We start from the raw sequence: 23,277 nt of genomic DNA, 5'->3' as shown, positions 1-23,277 counted from the left end.
CCCAATGTTCACTTGCGCATTTAATTTTCTCTTGCACGAGCTCACTCACCACCCTTTTCTTTCCTCGGTATTTCTTCCATGTAAAGAGCACCTCTTCTTCCTGTAATCTCAACTTTTTGACTTCTCAAAGATCCCTAGACGTCTGGTAACACTCTTCTTGCTTTATTTCCCTGTTCCACCACTTACATGGTTTCCTCTTTCCAACCGAACAATTTTCTTGCCGTGTGTGTCTATTACCTTCTGCATAACGTCTACCAGTTCCTTCTATTCCTAGACTGCTGCAGGAAAAGCTTTCATTTTCTTCTCTATGTTTCTTGCGATCTCTGTCATTTGCTCTTCATTCATATTTAGAAATTGTGATGCTATTGGTTCGTGCTTTGCGTTAGTATCTCTCTCAAACTTTAATTTTAAGCGTCTATGATCGCAACCCAGGCTATTTTTCCCATGTTCGTCAATTATCATTTGGTCTAGTTGTTCGTACACCTTTTCTGAGACTAGGCGTAGTCTATACATGACTGCCTGTTTCCGCATTGCCACGTTACCAGTGCATGACACTTATTCTCACTGTTAACTGCTATGTGGTTCTGTTCATCACACAGATCGAGCACTAGAGAACCGTTGTAATCAGTATATCCGTCTAAATCATCCATGTGCGCGTTCATATCGCCCACTAATATCACCTGCCCCGATTTCTTGAACTCGTTAATATCGCTTCTAATGCAATCAATCAATTTGTTATATTTATCTCTGCTATCACTACCTGTTCATAGGTACCCTCCTCCCAGGCGCGTATTTTTGCCTTGCCACAAGAAAACTACCGCCATCTGACCTTGGGGGAAGGTATAACAACGTCCCGATTTACGCTGGATTTCCCCCTGTTCTATGATCATACCTCCGCTGTTCTGACATTAGGGGCCTTATAACGTAAAACTATTCCAAACTTTTCTATTCCAATTCTGTAATCAGCCCTCCGCGATTGGTCAAAATCTTTTTTGTACCACCCCCACTTCACCTGTCTGTCACGCGACGTCACGAAAACCGCGATAGCTCCCCATCTGATATGACGTGTGCAAACAAACAAAAGAAAAATGGTTATTTCTGATTCGATGCCTTTTCGCCATTAGCCCTCGGCTATTGGTCAAAAGTTTTCGGGATGCACCCACTGCACCTGCCTATCACGCAACGTCACAAAACGGCAAAAACTCACCGCGTCAAAGTGACGTGTCCGCGTTAAAGATGCATTAATATGCCGAACAAAACTGAATTTTCTTCTGAATAGCCGCAGGCTTCCCCGTTCCGAAAGGAATAAAAGATGGCTGCCGCCGATCGCTCAGGCACTGGCTACTCGCACCTGTAGGAGAGCATGGGTTTATATGCGTGTAGTAAATCTTTTTGCGTGGCCGTGCAATGTTTTCGAGCACTTTCGGAAAGTTTACGACCTCGTTCTGCCAACTCTTCTTTGCAGAGAATCCGTTTTAGCGTCATTCTTAAGCTTCCGTTGCATGCCGCCGCGATTGTCGACGAGCCACCGCAAGCTAAGTAAGCGAAAGCGGACCAATCGCAGACGCCGGCACCACCCTCTTCATCCAGTTATCGATTTTCAGTGCAGTGGCTCGGCCCCATCGAATCCCTCTCCACTTGAGCGTGCTCCTCGCCTCTTGTGAGCCAATTAGATAAGACAAGCCGCTCAGTGTAGGCAATGTTATTCGTTTTTCAAGCAAACAAAAGTGACCTCCTATGAACGAGAAGAGCGTTTGATTGGTCTCTTCAGGCAACCCTGCGGCTGACTGCCCGATGCTTGCGTCGGCGATTACGCAAATTTGACGTCATGAGATTGGAATAAAAACACATTGGAATAGTTTTACGTTATAGAGCCCTACGTTTTGGATTCATGTGCGCAAAAGGCTGAATGGTAACGGCGAGAACCACTTTAAAATTAAAGTCAGGCACCTGTATGAACCAAAAAGCTCAAACAAGGATTCGCATCATCATTCCCCCCGTCGCTGCTGTGCCCGATGTCCAGATGAATGAATCACATCCTGATGTTCTGCGACCATGTCTAGAAGCATTCTTCCACCACGGATGTTAATGTGACTGGTTACGGTACTGAAACCTAGAAAATAGAGGACAGCCCTGAGCACATTCGACCGTTCTTTTCTTGCTTCCTGTCTGAGGAATTGATGAAAAATATTGTGAGCGTCGGGCTGACATGAGGACTTGAGCACCAAAACACTCCCCCAACATGTGTGACTGGCTTCCGGCAAAGCTTTAGTGCTATAAGTAATGGTGTTCGCTAGGTAACCCACTTTTATCACCAGAGCGATTACGTCTTTTCGATACTGGTCATCTCGTTCACGTCTTCAAGAGCAGTCTCCTTCGGAACAGACTGGATTCCTTCACCTCAGCTACCGAGGTTTTTCATGCGTGTTGCATTGAATGTTTTGTCTGTCCCCACTGTATTCCGCATTCTTTCACCGTGTCGATGCTGTGCGTGGTCGACCGGCATCGGTGAGAAGGAAGACGAACGGGTAAGGTGAACTGAAAGGTAACTTCAGTTGTGGCTCTAGTGTTGCTCTTTAATCATGGCATCTTCAGTGGCACTATAGATATGTAGGTACTTTTTTTTAGCTGCACCAATGTTTCAAAATATTGCCTGTAGCAGATAACACAATTCTAACCCTTCGAAAATTAATCTCGAAACTGGTGTAGCCCAGAGAATTCTTTCCACGTGCCTACGTCTTCCGAACTCACTAATTACAATTCTTAGATTACAATATGGGCCGTAAAATATTTAAATAAAAAAGTTAATTAGTGTATTAACGTTAATTTATTAATTAAGCATTTTGATTTCTTGTAGAAGTAATGGCCACCACGTCGGGTAATTTAGATTAAGGGTTAGAATTGTGCTATGTGACACAGGCGATTTTTAGAAAAATTGGCGCAGCTAAAGAAGAAACATCCTGTATAATTTGTACGCTGACAAAGGCGGTAATTATATCGCAAGAGCGTCACTGTTCCGCGGTCAGCACTTAGAAAGGTGCGAAGTTGTTTCCAAAACGATCCGTAGCACAATGTGAGTAAGAGAAAGAAGTGAGCGGCCCAGCCATTCTCTGCGGGTCATCATACGTCTAAATTACAGTTCTAGTCTCACGCTCCACAATTTAAATCTAGTTTGGCTTTACTGCTAAGCATACGAAAAAACCGCCTGCTTCTTGGCCAATCCCCCATAGTGGATATGCGCCACTGTCTGGGACATAAGACAAGACAAAAGAAGATGAAGAAGCTCTGACAACGCTCGTGTTTAAGACACCACCGGAGATCATTTCACTAGGGAACAAAATCCTGCATGATCAAGAACAAGAACAACAAGACCATGCAGGAAGATCCAGCGACTACGCGCGACGCGTCGTCCTCTTACCCACCGAGTCCGCAGATGTCACATGACTCCAACGTGGACCACGGTGTATGCGCCGCCTCGAGCCCCGCGTCGTGCGCTTCGGCTGGCAGCTTGTCGCTGCCGGCTGCCAGCCGTTCGGGCTCAGCCGTGAACTCCGACAGCTCCTCGCCGTTTCCCGAAGCCACGTCCCCTCTGCCCAGTGCATCTTCTGTGATGGTCGCCCCCTTGTCGACAACGGCCCGCAGGCCGCTAATCGGCGACAGTAGCTGCCTCTCGTTCGACTTCGACTGCAGCTGCCCCGTGCCAGAGGGCAGGGCCAACAAGACGTCTGCACAACACGCCGCGCACTCAGGGTGAGTTCTGCGGGGCACTGTGTGCGGCGTAGCAATTCGTGCAGCTCTCACATTTGTACGGGCGCAGAAAGATGACCTCGAAATGAATGCGAAAGCGGCGAGGAGCCAGTTAATGTATGAGCTGGGCCCACGGCAACGGGCAGCTGCTAATACTGAAACCTTCGCGGCACCCCGTGAGTCAAGTCCGGCACCGAGCCGAAAACGTAGTGCTGTGCTGGTTACGGGAAGCACGGTAGTGTGTTCAAAAAAGCTGGATTACACAGATCAATGGCGAAATAAAGCGTAAGTAGATAAAGAAGAAGCTCCCTTTAGACACTGAAAAAAGGCAACAAAAGCGATCATCCCGTCTAAGTAATGTAGCCGTATAGCACCGACATTTGTTCCAGAAACGTGAGTCGGCAGGTAGTAATTCTAGGCGTCCACGCACTCAAAGTTGTTCCGTAATGTCGTTAAATGGCTGTGACATGCAAGTGCTTCCCTTCACTGTTCCGGTTCTTTCGGAAATACCGAAACTATGGGCTTCGTGCGCTGCAGCCTTGAACGTAGGGCACTTTGATACCAAGCCCGGAACGTCGGCGCTGCTCTCGAGGCACCTTTGGATGGATGGATGGATGGATGGATGGATGGATGGATGGATGGATGGATGGATGGATGGATGGATGGGTGGATGGGTGGATGGATGGATGGATGGATGGATGGATGGATGGATGGATGGATGGATGGATGGATGGATGGATGGATGGATGGATGGATGAGCGCCCCCTTTGGAACGGGGCGGTGGGTTGCGCCACCCAGCTCTTGCTATTATACTGCCTAATGTCCTACCTAGGTTAAAAAAGAAAGAAAAACACTGAACTCCCACAACCACATTTTCTGACCCCCTATTGCGAACTTAGCTTTTGTACGTCTCCGTTTTTTGCCGTTTCCCTACTTTTCTTCCACCAATCTTCCAATCGCGTCTTACTAATCTCTATTGCGGTCACGTTTACTTTTCCACTGCTCTTGCTGAACCCAAGGGCTTCAAGGAGGCCAGTGGTGCCTAAATCGACCGCTGGGCAGATGTCTGCACATTCTAATAAAACATGATGCATCGTTTCCCTAGCCTTACCGCAGCAAGCACAAGTTTCTTCTTCCTTCTTATATTTCGCTTTGTAGGTGCGTGTTATAAGGCATCCCGATCTCGCTTCGAAAAGTAATGAGCTTCTGTTTGAGTTATCATAAATTGTTTCTTTCCTGATTTCGTTTTTACCTCCTAAGTAGTTACTCATGGCAGGTTTCTTTTTCGTTGCCGTCACCCATGAGAATATTTCAGCCTCTCTGACTTTCTGCTTGACGTTCTTTATTGCTGTGTTGCCCATCCTACAGCCTCATACTTGCTGGTAAGCTTCCTAGTTCTTTTCCTCAACTGTGAATTAATATTTTTCCTGTAAAATTACATCAACACTCTCCCAGCCAATTTACTTTCTTTCATATTCCTCAGTCGTTCTTCATAATCAATTTTACTGTGAGCTTCCCTCCCTTCAAAACTAGTCCAGCCCATGTCACCCTGCACAGCTTCATTTGTAGTCTTCTCGTGAGCGCCCAATGCGAGGCATCCCACTGACCTTTGGTTCCCATTGAGTCCTGATTGTACCCCCGATTTCAAGCAAACAACCGCCTTTCCAAAAATAAGTCCTGGAACCATTACACCTTTCCACATACCCCGGAGCATCTCGTATCTATTGTATCCCCATAGCGGTCTGTGCTTCATTATGGCCGCATTTCTCTTCCCCTTTACTGTTATTGCTTTTTCCTGTGTTTCCATATATCTGTTGGCTTCGTTTATTCATATACCAAGGTATTTATATTCTCTTACCCGAGTATTTCCTGGCCCTGTATCGCAACTGTTTGTTCACTGTTTTCATTGAATACCATAACACCTGATTTTCTAACACTAAATTTCAAACCTAAATTCTTGCCTTCCTGTCCACAGATATTAGCCAGACGTTGCAGATCACCTTGCTTGTTAGCTTGCAAGACAATGTCGTTCGCATAAAATAAACCTGGAAGCTGCTGCTCTACTACACTACCCGCCTGTTTGTACGAGAGATTAAACTCGATATTACTTCCTTCTATCGCCCTCTCCATCCTCACTATGTACATCATAAACAGCAGCGGGGACAAAGGGCACCCCTGCCTCAGTCCCTTGTTGATATCAACTTTCTTTTCGCTCCTCATCCCTTCCCATTCAACGCAAACGGTATTTTCTAGGTAAATCTCTCTCAGAAGCTGTAGACAATCTTCACCTAAGCCTTCCCCAACAGAATATCCCACAAAATGTTGCTGTCTACGTTGTCATACGCTCCTGTAATGTCTAAAAAGGCCACATATTACGGTCTGCTTACTACTCTTGATATTTCAATACACTGAGCAAGAACAAATAAGTTATCATCCAAACGCCTACCTATTCTGAAGCCATTCTGGAGTTCTCACAAAATGCCTTTATTCTCTGCCCATGCTTGCAGCTTTAATTTAATTGCCTGCATTACTAGCCTGTATATTACCAATGTAATGGTCAACGGTATATACGAGTGAATTCTATCTTTCTCGCCCTTACCTTTATGAATTAAATTCATTCTACTTTGTCGCCAAGTGTCTGGTATCCGTCTATCTTTTAAAGTTTTTCCCACTGTTTTCACCAGAGCTCCCTTACATTTTGGTCCTAGTTCATTAATCAGCCTAACGGGAACCTCGTCTAGCCCTGTGGCTGTGCGCTTAGGAATTTTCTCTTCAGCTTTCTTCCAGTTGAAATTTGTCAGCACCGGTTCCTTTTCCATCTGGTTCTCTTTCAAGCTCTTTTTTTCTTCAAATACAACCTCGTCATTGCCTTGGAAAGATTCGGCTGTTATTTTCCGGATGTAATTTAATTCCGCTTCCCCTTCTAGTTTGTTTCCATCTTCGTCTAGGATATGTTGTTGTATTGTTGCTGACTTATGCCTAATAATTTTATGTGGTTCCAAAATATTCTAGGTGCGGCCTTCTTTTTCTCGCGTATTTCTGGCAACCAACGTTCACTTTTACCTTTTATTTTTGCTTACACCAGTATTTGAACCATAGATACTAACCATAGAACCATAACCATAGAACCACACTTCGATTAACGGACGGACGGACGGACGGACGGACGGACGGACGGACGGACGGACGGACGGATGGATGGATGGATGGATGGATGGATGGATGGATGGATGGATGGATGAATGGATGGATGGATGGATGGATGGATGGATGGATGGATGGATGGATGGATGGAAGGATGGATGGATGGATGGATGGATGTTATGAGCGACCCTTTTGAAACGGGGCGGTGGGTTGCGCCACCAAGTTCTTGTTATTATACTGCCTAATGTCCTACCTAGGTTAAAAAGGAAAAAAGAAAAAACCAATATGAACTCCCACAACCAAATTTTCTGACCACCTATTGCGGACTTTGCTCTTGTACGTCTCCGTTTTTTGTCGTTTCCCTACACCCACCAATCTTCCTATCGCCACTTACTCATCTCTATTGCGGACATGTTTATTTTTCCGCTGCTCTCGCTGAACCCAAGGGCTTCATGAATGTTACTTGGATAGAACAAGAAGCGCCACGAACGGCGCGCAGTGGTACTAAACAGCCGTCTCGAAGCAAGCTCAGGCACGGCAGGTAGGATGACACTTTCCATGAACTACATTTAAACAGCGGGCAAAAATCTGCGACAATCTGCGACGGCGCGTGGCCTTGGCGTCAATAGTTGAAAAAACAGTTATAGAAACTTTTACGAGGGCGATCACAGATAAAATTCCCTGGAAGTCTCAGTCGAAACCTCGAAGGGAGCTGCATGACGCGCGATGGTAAAGAAAAAGAATATTCTCGCACTGTTGCTATGCTTTTACAAGGATTAACATTCATGAGCGCGTTTGCCAAATATTTATAGAAATAGCTTCTACTGATCAAATAGCACGCGCACGTGCTACTCCAAAAATTAGCCGTATTTAGCTGCAATCGAGACAGCACCGCTCAAACTCTCAAGAAATATTTCGCTCATTAGAAGTGAATAGGCAGCTTAGCCCATCGAGACCTGTATAAAATAGGTCTCTCCAATTTCTGAGATCTGCAACATTAATAGTTAATAATCAACTAACAATCAGCTTCGTCCAATGGCAATTTAAACCATATGCAACGCGCAGTAAGCTACGTCCCAATAGGGGCTTAACGTTGTGTCGAGATCCGTTCCCCTAAAGAAAATTAATGGAATGAGTGTGAAACATGATTACGCATATCTCGGAAGCACTCATAACATGAATAACAGAAGCGCTCTAAGAGAATCAAAGTGAAGCTCAAATAAGATTATTTTAAAATTTGAAATATTAACATAGACCGCAATCATGATAGCATGAAAATCAGTTAAGTTTTTCATTTATTATGCGTTTGGTGGCTCTAATTTGTCTCGAAAATTGTGTTCGCCAAAGTGGATAAATCGCCTGTGCAAGCAGACTTTGCGTACCTAGCATAGCGTTTCTATTACAATTACTCTTTGAAGACCCTATATATAACCAGTGAAATGAAGCTCTTCCTAGTTTGAGTATAGTTGCTGTTGATCACATTGTGTGTAAATTTATGTAGGTGAAATATAAATTACCTATTATTTCTGAGGCGTGATTTCACAATGTGATTTTTTGTAACTACTAATGTCCTAAAGAACGGCGCGCGTAATTTTATTTTTTAATAGTCTTACCTTCTTCTTTTTTAGCGTTTCCGTGCAGCTCAGTAGTAATGTTGAGTTTCTTTACAAACTTTTTACAAAGTTTATGCTATCTTTTGCAATTATTCTTGGTTTATGTGAGCAAACAAACTGGTTTGAACCGTTATTTTTTCGCCCCGGAGTTGAACCGAAGCTTAACCATTTTCCATGAAACTCAACGGAAACCAGAGCGAAAAAAGGTTCCTGTTCGACAGTCTACATTAAAATGGTCTTTTGCGCCCATCGATCATGGCTGACTGACGCTGCGTGGCTGCGGTAGGGAAAGAATCATTAACAGTTGCGCCATTTTTAATTCTCTGTTTCGCTTTTGCAGCACAGAATCGCAAGCCTGCAGGCTGATGGCATTCATCGGCAGCCTGATCCTGCTGTCTGTCATCATATCGCAGTTTATAGGGACGCGTCGTGGCAACTACGCCTTCTCGCTGACATGCAAATTCGGTCGTGTCGAGGGTGAGCAAATATTTGTGCCCGGCGGGCCGCCGGTCATCCGCTACCTTGGAATCCCATTCGCCGTGCCACCTGTGAACAAGCTGCGCTTCCAGCCGTCGCAGGTTGCGGAACCTCTAGGTGATTATAACTTGCAGTTACGATACTTGGTGCACTCTTTGCAAAATATGTCTATGTGCCACAGGCGTGACCGCAAGGGAAAAAATGGATAGTATGAGAGCAGACGTCCTGTGAGGATAGCAAGGCCTGTTCTGTAACGGCAGGTGGAAACTAAATGGTGTCGGGTAATGATATGGCTCACTGAAGTGTCCATTTGCCAGCCATGATAAGAAACCACACATGAAAGTGCCCCTCCCTGAAGATGCGTTACGCTTACAGATTATTATTGGACGAGCAGTGTGTTGTTTTCTCTGCTTGCTAATTGGTTTATTGCAGTCTGGTATTTACTCGAGGCGAGGTTTCTTGCCCACTTTATCAAAAAACTACTTGTACCTTTGCGAGTCTGTACTTTGGTGGCGCCTTCTTGTCTCTGTGTTGTTTGTGGCTCTGGTGCTTGCCCCACTGCTCGTTTCGTTGCGACTCTTGGCGAAAACGCTTGAGCCACAGCTTTGTGTTCAAGAAAGTTGAATAAGCAGGTGTGTTCTATGCATCCAATTTAAAAAAACGGGATGTTGAAAAATTATATTGCATGCATGAACGGTGTTGATGAGATTACAAACAATGTTTTCACCTCACTTCTGGTGGCACTTCGCCTTTAACTCTCCATTGGTGACGCCAGCACAGCGGGACAAATTTCTCGTCAGCAGTTCCTGGTGAGCTGCGCTATCCCTTTCACGTGTCAGTTAATGATGTTTATTTAAAGCTTAATTTCACCGCATTCCTTTCATCTTAAGAATCATAAAAAGCATACAGCCGCATAATTGAACAATAATTTTGGGTTCTTTAGTGAGTTAAGTCTACAGAATGTGGACTGCATGCGAAAACTCACTACAGGAACATCAGATATGGAAACATCAACTATTTTATGTCTAGCATGCTTGAAAATCACCTATACAGCCTCCTGAATGTTATTCCTGGTATAACACATTGTGAAAAATAATGAAAAAATTGAACCCGCTGCATACAACGACATACTCGCAACGAAAAATACCCAAACGTCTACCTTCTGCCAATCATTTTAGTCAAACATTTTGCACATCTTATTCAAGCTCCCAGCGCAATCCCGATCAGAAAGAAGTGTTTGAAGATGTATGCGACGCATTTTAAATATAAACTGAATATAAAGAGGGGACCCTTCACTACAGACATCACTCTATAGTGACGGGGTAACGGCAGCTCATGCAGAACCTGCGTAACAGCAAACCCTTCCGTCTGATTTCATGGCGGCGCGCAAAAGCGCTGGGCTCATGATTGTGCGTTTCTGAGTTCGGATCGCCAATTATTGCACCAATTTAGTACGCTGTTAAGATCTGTCTGAAGGATATGTTGATCATGTCAATTAGTAATGGTGCGGCAAATGACACAATCATCAGCAAACATTCGAATATTACAGGAAACATGCAGGGGTAAGTCGTTAATATATATTAATGGGAGGGGACCGAGGACAGACCCCTGTGGAATGCCTGAGGTAACTTGGACGGGTTTGGACAGGTGGCCGTTAAAATAGACCGAATGAGAACTATTAGTTAGGAATTATTCAATTGATTTAAGAATATTAGGTATGTTGGTTCAGCTTCGAAAATTTTAGTAACAGACGCCGGTGAGAAACTTTATCAAAAGGTTTTTCAAAATCGAGAAAGACGAAGTCAGTTTGCATGTTACAATCAAGATTACTGTCCAAGTCGTGAAGGAACAGTTCTAATTGGGTTTCGCAAGAGAAGCCCTTACGAAACCCGTGCTGTGAAGGATGGAAAAATTCGTTGGAGCCCAAGAATTTGATAATTAGCGAGTGGATGACGTGTTTCGTGATTTTACAAGGCATACAAGTTAAAGTTGGATCGCATGTAGCAGACATTACCAGCTCCTGACTGGAAGCTTACCATTATCATTGAAAAGGGAGGTGGAAGGTGTACAATCAGTGCATTTTACCAGTGCTGACATATGGGGCAGAGACTTGGAGATTGACAAAGAAGCTTGAGAACAAGTTTAGAACTGCGCAAAGAGCGATGGAACGAAGATTGCTAGGCATAACGTTAAGAGACAGAAAGAGAGCGGTTTGGATCAGAGAGCAAACGGGTATAGACGATATTCTAATTGTCATCAAGATAAAAAAAATGGAGCTGGGCAGGTCATGTAATGCGCAGGTTAGATAACCGCTGGGCCATTAGGGTTACAGAATGGGTACCGAGAGAAGGGAAACGCAATCGAGGACGACAGAAGACTAGGTAGAACGATGAAATTAGGAAATTCGCGGGCGCTATAGTAGTTGGAATCGGTTGGCGCATGACAGGGGCAATTGGAGATCGCAGGGAGAGGCATTCGCCCTGCAGTGGACATAAAACGGGATGATGATGATGATGATGATGACGACGACGACGACGACGACGATGATGATGATGATGGTGGTGGTGGTGGTGATGATGATGATGATGATGATGGTGATGATGGTGATGATGATGATGATGATGATGATGTCTAGTTAATAATACAGGGTAGTAATTCAAGGGTAAGTCTCTGTTAGCTGATTTCTAGACTGGAACGACATTGCCAGTCTTCCAATCAAGTGGCCTGATTCCTGAGGAGAGTGATTGTGAAAAAAATAGACCTAAATATGCTGCACAAATTGATCCCGCGTTTTTCAGGAGTTTAGAATGAATAACGTCCATACTAGCTAGCTGACGATGAAAGCTTCATATTGTGAATTCTGGATGAAATGCCTTCTTCGAAAAAGGCGACAGCCGGCATGAAAATTTGTAAGTTAAAGGATGGTGACTGCGAAGGCGCGTCAAGTTCAGTAGTGTAGAGAGATGCGAATACGTTGTTAAATATTTGTGCACAATCATGGTCAGTAACTGCCTCGTGCGAATCGCTCGTCAGTGTAATATCGGGAAGATGTGTGGTATTTATAACTTGCCAGAATTCCTTGGGATTCCTTATTACTAAAGTTTGGTAAGTCGTTGCGATAAAACGTGCATTTGGCGTTACGAACGGGAAGTAAGTAGAATTTTTCGGCTTCAATGTATTTTTCCCATGCAGCAGCTGCGTCATTGCGTTTGGCTATACAAAACAATCACTTCTTTTTGTTTTCAAGTTGTTTTAAGCGTCGAGTAAACCATTGTTTGTTGCGATTAATGTGAAAGGTAACCTTCGGGATAAACATATTAGTCAGATGATTTAATTTGTTCTTGAAGATGAACCAGTTTTCATGAATTCAGCAAGTGTGAAATGCGGATTCGTGCTCGGGAAAAAAAAAAGGCGTTGAGATGTTGAAATATTGCATTATAGTTGCCCGTATGTAGAGGTGTATTGTTTTATCGGACGTTTGTTTTTAGGTCGAGGTAAATGAAAAGAGAGCATGTATGACTTTATGATCACTAATTTCAAGGAAGTAACTGATGGATGATAGATTCTCAGGGCTATTGGTTAATATACTATCGAGGATGTTTGCTGATCCTCGCGAGACATGGTTTGGTTGAGAAACTAATTGTGGCAGGTTAAAATTTAAACATCTATGAAGTTTTTCGCTTCTGCATGACACATTAATGTGGAACTAGTTATGGTTTGTCAATCGATGTCCGGATAGTTAAAATCACCAAAAAGAAGAATGCGGCCATTTCAGTAAGTGGAAACAATTTTATGAATGGTATTGTTCAGATGACGTGGGAAGTCTGGATTAGTTTGCAGGGGTCGATAGCAAACGTCAAACAGCACTGTTACAGGGGGAGCATGACACATGAGCCGTAACGATTCGATATCGGATGCGATGTTAACAACTGAACATGATACCCCGATGAAATGTAAACTCGAACTTCGCCCCCCCCCCCTCCCAGTGAGCCTTTTCGATCGATACGATAAACTATTATGATAAGCCCCCTCACCATAGTGAATGCGTTTTAGGTGTCCTTACTTTTATCAATGCTATTAGTGTTAATGCACGACCTTGGCGTACAAAATTGTGTACACAGCGCCTCACAGCTAATAAAATAAGAGAGGTGTGGTTTCTTCCTCGTTCCTCTTGTTTTATCCCCAGGTTTGTGAAAGTAGTAAAATAAAAAATAAAAAATAAAATTAGAAGCACCGTGAAAGAAAATGACGCGCAAACACATTAAAACAAAACGAATTCACAACGAACAGACGCGGTCAGAATGAATGCTCTCGGAAGCAAGACAACGCACGCGACCCAATCTCAGAGGCCATATCAGATGCATAGTTTTGTAGTGGCCCCGTAGGCGGTGGCTGAAGATGCGGGTAAAGAAGTCAGTTGGCGCAGAACACACGCGAGAGCAACATCACAGCGCTCCAGCAAAATATTTCAACGTCATTGTCAGTTCACGTCTTTGTCTCGCCCTGTCGTAGCTACAGTTGCGTATTGAATTATTATTCTGGAAATGTGGCTGACTGCACGTTGTCCTGGGTGATGTCACTTTCCAACTCCAGCCATGTCTAAAGCGCTGAGACACCTCAAGGCAGTGACGTTTGTCTATATCGTAATAGCAACAACAACTTAACTGAAAGGTTCTCTTCAAAAAGTACTCCAACACCAGGATTCGTCTGATATTCAGCACTGAATGCGTGTTTCTGGGTCGGTATAGCGTAACCGTTCTTTTCACCCGATCCTGCTCCGCACTCATCCGCCATTACTTCGTGCCAGCGGGATCTGGTGACAGCATAGCTGGTGATACCCAATGATGAAGCCAAAAATTATTATGAATAGAATTATTTCATCATTCTGGCCCTGGTGTTATTTAGCCCAGTTTGGTCTTGCATTCTCGACGATTCTATTTAGATTACAGGCGGGTAAAAGCCGTAACGTCAGGAGATGTCATACAGCTTTATAGATTATCTGTACGCGTATTTCTGTACGCAGAATACAGAAATACGGGAGACGTAATAGCGCTGCTACATGTGACACTGTATTCTACCACAACGCATAAGAAATGTTTTTGCTTCGCATGGAGTATCCGCGTCGAAGAAAAGAAAAAGGAGTACATACACGTTCATTAATGAATTAATTGGCTGTTGCCGCGGACACCTTTGACTAGCAGCCAAGTTGAACATAGTCGGGGGAACGCAGCATTCGGTGAGCAGCCGATCGGTACTGTCTTTATTTCAGCGCACCTGAACAACTCATCCTTCAGGCGAAGGATTAATTTGGCCGAGCGAGCCCGCTCCTGCCCGCAAGACGGCGCTCTTGTCCCGAGCTGGCTGTACACAAGTCCCAGGGAGACGTCCGAAGACTGCCTCTACATGAACCTGTGGACGCCCGACACGGAGTGCCTGTTCCAGGGCCAGGACTGTGGATCCCGCGCAGTCATCGTGTTCTTTCACGGAGGAGATCTTCGCCACACTGGAAACAGGTGTACCATGCCGAAAGCAAGATTCGACTACCCACCGTGGTGGCGTAGTGGCTAGGGCATCGCGCTGCTAAGTCCGCGGGCGCGGAACCAAATTCCAGCTGCGGGGTCAGCATTTCGATAGGGGAGAAATGCAAGAACGCCCGTGCACTGTGCATTGGGTGCACGTTAAAGCACCCCGGGTAGTCGAAATTAATTTGGAGTCACCCACTACGGCGTGCCTCGTAATAATATCGTGGTTTCGTAGGTGAATTCCCAGAATATTTTTTAATCTTCGTCTTAATGCTGACTCCACATGCGCAACATGCATGAACATTTTGTGCATGAACATACTGTTCCTGCGCGCGTGAATCGCACAAACGCGCTGCGGCTCCGTGCTCCCCGCTGTCGCAGCGCACTGGCTGCCAGCTGCTGGGAGACGTAGTCGAAAGTCGCCTCGAAGGGCGCCACTTTTGCGCTCCCAGTTTCGCGCTTGTACAGAGAGCTCGCGTCATTCTTCCTGTTACAACGAGCCCACGGAAACTAAAAGTCAAAAAGCTATTTAACTATTTCTTTGCGAATTGACGCGTCTCACCCGTCACGCCGTGGTCGCCACCACTGACGGCGTGTCTCCGAAGGAACCATCCTGCTATTTCACAACGGCTGTTTTAAATATTAATGTCTTCGTAGGAACACCCGGTAGAGCCATTCAAACGCTGCCAAAATCTATACGACAGCTCGGCTTTAGGCAACCCGGGTTTCGTTAATGGTTTCTTTTTTCTTACTTCCCAAGGTAAACTTCTTGCCATTATGAAGCGCAATTAATACTGCTCCACATTTTTCTTTAGCTAATAGTTAAAATTCTGCGCCTGACATAAAATCTACTAAATTAATTTATTTGTTGGATACAACACCTCCAAATTCATACTTCAGGAGGGCGTCATTCATGCGGCGTAGCCAGAAGCCTACCACCTCGGAATATGACACCATAAAGGCTTGTATTGAAATTTAGAGTTATGGAAAATAACTTTTGTAGAGGCTTTCCTCGCTATAATGATAGAGAGAGCCAAGTGAAGCTGTTACTTTGCAATGAAAAGATACCGGCGGAATACTGTTACTTTGCAATGAAAAGATACCGGTGGAATAATATCTAAACATACAGCGGAGGGAGACGGTGCTCTTTTTTGCCTCCACAGTTAAAACCTGATAGAACTGTTATAGGATGGTGCACTTAGTTTGACACCGAGAAACAAGAGCGCAGAGTAGCTGCTCAAAAATACTGCACTGAAACACTAAACTTTCGGCTTAGCTGTACCTATGCACTAGGTTAAGACAACGGCAAATCATGTTCTCTGCACCTATGCTCAGACGCTCACTGATAGACTAGGCAAGGCGTCCGACCTGGCTTTCAAAGCAGGTTCTTCTATATCATTATGAATGAGTCTGTAAACGGGACTGTTCTTCTTGCTGCTTTTTATCTATGACAGGTCGGGTCCTCAGACCAAGTGACGCATACCTAGGTTGTCTTTGTGAGTCACAAGCGATGGAGAAGCAGCGTACCACCACCATCAAAAATATTACACAAACTGGATGAAACAACATGTCGCCTGTACGTTTATGCTCACAAAGTGACACCAGCCTAACTTTCGCATTATCTATATCAATGCACTCCGTTTTACTGGGTAAATATTAAAGGAATACTGGCACAAAAAAATTTCGATATGGTGTTTTTTTTTCTTTAAAAGTAATCACAGCAATCAAAGCACGAAACCTCATTTACTTCAGAGCGCCGCAGGCAATTATTTGGATTGGAGTCTTGTTTGTAGCGACCAGTCCAAGCTTCTGTTTCAGAGAGCAACGAGATGGGCCAGAGAAGGAATGTAAACACAGCTAGGCACGTGACAGCAAAAACTTCTGACGTAAGCTCTGACGCGCACGTCAGCGCGCACGCTGGCGCGCGCGAGCTTCCTGTGGCTAGTTCGTCTGCTACACCTGCGCGTGCTTTGCATTGTCCTCGCCACCATCGTCGTCCAGCGGCGACGATTTCCTGCAGAATCGCTTCCGATTCGACCAGCTAGAAAGAAGCGGCTCGGATATTGCTGCCGGCGACAGCGAGGACGAGCCTCAAGACCCTCGCATCGGCCACGTTCAATGGCAGTCAAGCTGAGAGTGCGGGATATCTGCGAAGACGGCAAACACTGTCGCTTAATTCTGCAGTTGCAGCGACACAGCGAGCGTCCAAGCAACAACTGAGAAGAAGGAAAAACACGGGCAAGGCGGGAGATGGAAACTCGAGACGATTCAAGACGAAGGTAAAAGCGGGAGCCAACGTTTCGACAAGTGGGCCTGTCTTTGTCAAGGCGACATTGTAGAAGAGCACATGAAAGCAGCATGGCGGCCAACGAAAATTTGTGACGTAGTGTTTTCTCGGTTGTTTACAATCCTTCCTCGATATCGACGTCGCCAGGTGCTGCGTTTTGCGGTTGGCTGCGCGCACGTACTTCAAATTGATTTTAAATCTGTTCTAAGTCAGATTCGCCGTTGATATTGTAACAGATACGAAAGGCACGGACAAGAAGAAAAGAAAGAGAAGACGAAGAGAACGAGGAGTTTGAGAGGCCGGGCTGCGCTGCTATCACGCTACGATCATCGTCCATCTCCTGTAAATAAAACCATTTCTTCGCAACTCTTCGTAACAATATTTTGCAGATGACGTGTGTGCCCACATAAATCGACCTCACACGTTAACTCTCGACTTCGATATTTTGTGTCAGTACTCCTTTAACCGTTAGCTTTTTCTACTTTTATGCACAGAAAAAGAATACAGAAAAGAAAAGTTTTCTTTTGCTTGCTTGCTTGTCTGTTTGTTTGTTTGTTTGTTTTTCAAACATCTTTTTTTAGAGGTCACACACCTCTACCTCTAACACGGGGTTATAGGAAAACTGCGATTCGCTAAAGCAATGGAAAAACCGATAAACCTCTCTCGGCAACATTAGTCATGCAGCTATGAGCCAGTCATTCTTTTTCTTCATTTTCATCTAATAGAAAGAACCGACGGAGAAGCGGCAGATGAAATCTCCCATTTGGAAGCTTAGTGGGCCCCCCGCTCCCATTCTAAACAATGGTCTGGCGGCAGCACACGGAAGAAGTCACATTAAAAGCGAGAACGAAAGTGGATGAGAACACGACGCTGAAACATTTTTACATGAAGATAGACTATGCTTTCACGTTTACATAACTTAGGCGCCAATGACTTCAGCGAATGGTAAACAAGTCAAAATAATGAAGTTTGTAATTGAAGAGACCGCATGCAGCGTGTAACAAAGACGTTCCATTCCAGGATTCAAACGCGCTGTAGAAGCTTTCCATGTTTCGCCAATTACCGTCACAATACGGCTCGTTTTCTTTCTTTCCAATAAAGAAACGCTTTCTCGCCGCCACAGGGCGTACGACGGCGCCGTGCTGTCGGCCAAGGCGGACGTCGTGGTTGCCGTGCCCAACTACAGGCTCGGGCTGCTGGGCCACTCCGCGTGGAATGAGTCCGAGTTCATGTTCCTGGGCCTGGGCGACCAGCTCACCGCCGTCCGCTGGCTCAGGGAAAACGTGGGCATCTTCGGCGGCAACGCGTCTCGCTTAGTTCTTGCGGGACACGGAGCAGGAGCCGCGTCCGTGGGCCATTGGATGCTCAGCACGCAACCCGAAGTCGCAGACGTGGAGCGCTTCATCATGATTAGCGGGAGCCCCTACGCCCGGTGAGGCTCCCGAAAGAAAAAAAACGCGAGCTCGCATTCACAAAAAAGCTTTTACGCTATAGAATCGTTCTTGAGAAAAAATGCCAGCCAGTTCCGATGCTGCAAAGCGGCCGGCTAATGGTGAAGGACCTTTACACGAAGAAAAAGTTTTGTGAATTCGGCCCCTAAGCTGTAGGTACCAGTACAGAAAACAATGGCTGCAGCCACGCGTGGACGATAAGCTGTTGCAGCCATCGAAATCAGTCGCATGCATTTTATGGTTACAGGAAAGAGATGTGCTGCGACACGTCGCAGCCGTGGGATTTGTCCTCCTGCCAGGAAGGCTCGCGGGGGATTGACGACAGTGCTTGATTAAGTATGAGCACAACGATAACAAAGTAAAAGCAGGAGCCACCTTGTTACCTGAGCTACCTTGTTCTCGTTTTGCTCATCGTCTTGAATTTCCATCTCCCGCCTTCCCCGTGTTTTCCCTTGACTAAGTACGCCATTCACCACCGAAATCATACCGGGTATATCTGACGCTAACAATAGGAACATTGCGCATTAACCTCCCCCACTCTCTACCTCCTTTTCCTGCTCGAACAGCGGCAGTATGAACTAATCTTAAGGAAAGCCCTCGTAGGCCCTCGTCTGATATACTTGTCTTGACTAAGACTAAAGACTAAATTTGCCCAAACAGGATAACAATGCTTCAACCCCGCCTTACGCAGGTACATGAAAGATGCTGACGTCATTGCGATGAACCTGCGCACTCTTGCCCGCCGTGTTCAATGCGAGAGCTACGACGAGGTCGCGTCCGCAGAGGAGATTATTCCATGCCTCAGAAGACTTCCGTCCTCGGTGCTTGTGCCACGGCTGACGGGGTTGAACGGACGGGTCATCGATAATTCCAGAAGCATGGATGACATTCCCACTGCACAAGGGCCGAGTGCTTTCAGACCGCGCGGGTCTCTGCTTCTGGGAACCACTCCTGATGAGGGGTACCACTTCGTAGGCCCGATGATGACGCTGCACAGCATGCAACAGGAGTGGATGCTGCACTGGCTCACTTCTCAGGGCATAGACAACGCCTCTGTTCTTTTAAACGATTACGAGGTCGGTACTACAAGACTCCCATTGTTAAGATCAAATATGCATGACAATTAGTTTGGCATCAATTTTACCTTAACGATCAACATACGCACAAACTGTCGCTTCTGCGTTTTATCCCTGAACACCGCCGTAGTCGTTATACTTGAAGCGATTCTACGACTCAAAGCTGCCCGGTAGGCCGCGAGGGACGCCGTAACGAAGAACCGAGTACTAGTTTTCACCATTCGGTGCCATTTAATGTGTACTAAAATATGCGCCCACAAGCGCTTTGGCATTCCGTCGCCATTCGAATGCGACCGGTGTTATCCGACCCGCGACCTCGTACTCAGCAGCAACGCGTTATAGCTAATGAACCAGCGCATCGGGCATACCAGTCATTGGCTCATCGCCGATAATGGCACACAGTCATACCTGTTCAGCTCGTATGTCGCGAACCTTGCGGCTGCTCATTCGGTCTCTATAGGTATGGATATACTACACTACTGCGAAGCTTTAGGCGTCGACTATCGCATGTATTAAGGAAAGTAAAATAGGGAGCGCGACGACATGAAAAGGCGGCAGCAAGCCAGATTTTCTCCATTGAAAGCAACGCTATTTTAGTGTCATTTCTTAATTCGTATGAGCAAACCATAAACGTTTACAAGGACCCTATTCGGCATTAATCAAATATTCAATTATATTAAACTTCAGTTCTCGAATCAGATTTTGTTACTCGATGCAGAAATATTCCATTCGCATATATTCGGTAGGGTGGTGTGCACATTCGAAATTTCCAATATTCGCACACGTCTGCCGAAAGCTGCGAAGTTGTCACGCGCTGATTCCTTGGCCCGACACCATTCTCAAATGCAGCGAGAGCTGGGAACGACCAACTCCACGGTGGTGTGGACCGAGGCGTACGCCGACATCAGGTACCGTTGCCCCATGCGTCGCTTCGCCGAGCGGATGGCCGGCAGCGGCGTGACCGTGCACTGGTTCGTGTTCGATGCGAAACCCTCGTTCGGAGAGCCGAACCTTCGGGGTGACGAGGCCGGACACTACACTACCGTGCGCCTCCTGCTCACCGACCTCGGCAGCGTGCGCACCAACGACGAGGACATCGCCGTTCGGGACAGCTTCGTCAGGACGCTCGGCTCATTCGTTAACACGGGGCAAGTGGGACGATGGTTTCGCTTCTTCCCGTTTCTCTCAGAACGCTCCTCGCGGTTAACAGATTTAGATATACTATCGGGGGCGAGTACTTACGTAGTCGCCATTTGTCGGAAACGCCTCGCTTGCGTAGTACGAGGGATAACCGCGGCGCGCTGCTCATATGTTTGGCTGTTGACGCTCAAAAGAAACACCCTGCGCGAGCCCTCCTGGACATTTCTGTAAGAACTCTCGAAATGGCGAAAGTTTTTACAACGAAGCTGTATATGACTAGGGTTCCATGAATTTTTGTTCTCCGTGAGCAAAAACTATCATCGTCAATGGCTTATACCCCCCTAAGCATTCCTACTCCCGTCAGCAAGCAAAAAATTCAATGGCTCATAGCCCTGTAAGGCAGGGGCTACAAGCACTCAGCAAAGTGAAGTGAACATTGCTTAAATTATTCATAATCACGCATACAACATACAGAACAGCAGGTCGAAAACTGTCATTATCAATGGCCCATACCCCCGTGGGCAATGGCTCATACCTCCGTGAGCAATGACTCATATCCCTGTAAGCAAGTAAAAAACGTAATGGCTCATAGTCCCGCAAGATTCATGGCTACTTACTTTGCGCGAATTAGCTGCGATTGTCGTTGCCAGTGATTTCAATGTGGATGCATCGGTACCGAAAAGAGGAGCGGTTTACGCGTTCCGTGTTGCAGACATATCCCTTGCGGTGCCACACCGATCCGGCCCAACTGACCACCTAGTGGCGTACATGCGTCGATTTGACATTATCAAAGAACGTGATTGCAGTTGCGAGTGAAATAATGACTACAGATCAAGAGAATCAGTGTGCATACCTTTCGTCGCAATGACCGCCCATCAAGACAATGAGTTCGTACCTTTGTTCAAAATTATGTGTCACCTCCGTGTCGTGTGCTAACCAGCTTCGCTGGTCAACCACCTTCACAGAGTGGAATGGCTCATGATTTCTTTTTACTGTGAAAATAATAATCTTGGGCAAACAGAAAGCACAGAATGGTTCACAGACACTATCTCTTTACCGAATACGTACAGTGAACACCCACGGCGCGCGCACGCCGCGATGGTGTCCCCCGAACTGGCTTCTTGCGTGAAAGCTCGACAATCGCTGAGAGCGAACTATATGAAATATGTTCTAACAGTCGGCTGTCTGTATAACCAAATGGAGCATAAGCGAATGATGCCTCAATGCAGCGATCGCACGAGTTCGCAGCGACCGACTGCGCGTCTATACATGCATGTGCGCGCAATGTTTCGCTTTCATTGCGAGCACGTTTTCGCACCGTGCCTTGAGCTTTAGGCTGCGGCATATGAGCATTTGACAGCAAACAAGCTACTACTGTTGCGTGGACGCTATCAGATCTGATAAAAATAATCTCATAACTATAGGGACTTCGACGCCTACGACAGCGACTTGCGATGTGCCGCTGCGACGATTCAATCTTTTTATTATTATTCTAAAGTCTTGGACGTTTCAATATCATTATTTCTTAAGTTGCGTCGCAATGTGTGTTTATCGGCCTTCTCAGCGAGTCATTGCCCGCTGCTTCTTTTTCTTAATCCAGTACATTTCATTCTTTGGTGCTACACAAGCATGCGTATATGCCATGCCCCTTTTTTAATGTGCTTTTTACCGTTCCATTTCCATTTCTATTGCTGTTAACTTGTCAGTATTTAGCATCAAGTTCGTAGACCAAAGCTTCATGACATTAGCCGGGCAGCGCACACGCAGGCGAACGTCTGAGTTCGCGTTTTCTGCTACTCACCGCGAACATCGCAGCCCCGACGTCGTATACCAGAAATCTTCCTCGCGGAAGTGCTTGCTGCACGCCCGAGTTTTAGCCGATGGCTGCTTGCCGGTTCTAAGTTTTGGGAACGAAGCTTCACACAGCTTCTCGTCCTGGACACGTGTGAAGGCCGACACCGGGCTCCGTCGTGTACGTCCGGCATTGCGGCGCCGAGCAGCAGCCTACCATGTCGGACGCCTTCAAAGGCAGCCACTACCTATTACAGGGTTTTCCAATATAGTCAATCACACACCCGAAGCTGGAAAACCTTCCCGCTTAATCAAAAGCGCAGCGCTTTCGTTTTCAAATTGCTTCAGCGCTTCCGAAGCAGCCGACGCGGCCGCTGTGTGCACGTGGTCCCTCATACACGTCACGCCGACGGCGGTGCCAGCTTTTCCAGCTTGATGCGCTCGGAGCATACAGCGCCAAAATTCAAACAATGTAATGAGGTCACAGGAAGCGGTGGCTTGAAATGATCAACGTGCACCCAAATTGCGGCGCGCTAGTGTGTTTGCTTTTTTGCACTCATCGAAATGCGGCCACCGCAAGTGGGAATCTAACCCGCGACCTCGTGCGCGCGGCAGCAGAACGTCTGTCGCAGCAGCAATTTCTCGCAATACGAAAGCCGCAAAAGAGAGCGAACCGTACTTCCCTGTGCCCCCACGCACCTCTCATCATCACTCTTCCCTCGACAAAGGAGAGAGAGAGAGAGAGAGAGAAAGCTTTATGAGAGGGAAGGCGGAGAGGTTGGCCGGAGGAGAGTGTTATATCATTAGGGCTTCTTTCTGGGCGAATTGGTGCATACTTGATTTGAAAATTATAACAGCGCTAACACATGCAACCACAAAAGAACAAGGACGAGACACGAGCGCTTGTGTCTCGTCCTTGTTCTTTTGTGGTTGCATGTGTTAGCGCTGTTATAATTTTCAAATCAGAGTGTTATACTCACTTACTGCCGAAACCATACAGTGAAGCAGGCTCTTTAACAATATCGGTGC

At 46.1% G+C, this 23,277-nt stretch overlaps 1 protein-coding gene across 1 annotated transcript in view; it reads left to right on the top strand.

Annotated features, from left to right (window-relative positions):
• The first annotated feature begins 3,281 nt into the window (after positions 1-3,281).
• Positions 3,282-23,277, top strand: part of LOC142577938 (liver carboxylesterase 1-like) — a 28,257-nt gene continuing 8,261 nt past the window's right edge. The window contains exons 1-6 of the mRNA XM_075687376.1: positions 3,282-3,750; positions 8,845-9,098; positions 14,251-14,494; positions 17,914-18,222; positions 18,933-19,317; positions 20,167-20,469. Coding sequence (XP_075543491.1) covers positions 3,347-3,750; positions 8,845-9,098; positions 14,251-14,494; positions 17,914-18,222; positions 18,933-19,317; positions 20,167-20,469 — 1,899 coding nt within the window. The 5' untranslated portion in view covers positions 3,282-3,346. The remainder of the gene's footprint in view (positions 3,751-8,844; positions 9,099-14,250; positions 14,495-17,913; positions 18,223-18,932; positions 19,318-20,166; positions 20,470-23,277) is intronic.

This window comes from Dermacentor variabilis, chromosome 4, assembly GCF_050947875.1.
Source record: "Dermacentor variabilis isolate Ectoservices chromosome 4, ASM5094787v1, whole genome shotgun sequence".
Lineage (NCBI taxonomy): Eukaryota > Metazoa > Arthropoda > Arachnida > Ixodida > Ixodidae > Dermacentor > Dermacentor variabilis.
Note: the sequence above shows the minus strand (reverse complement) of the source record. Positions and strands in the feature narration are given on the sequence as shown.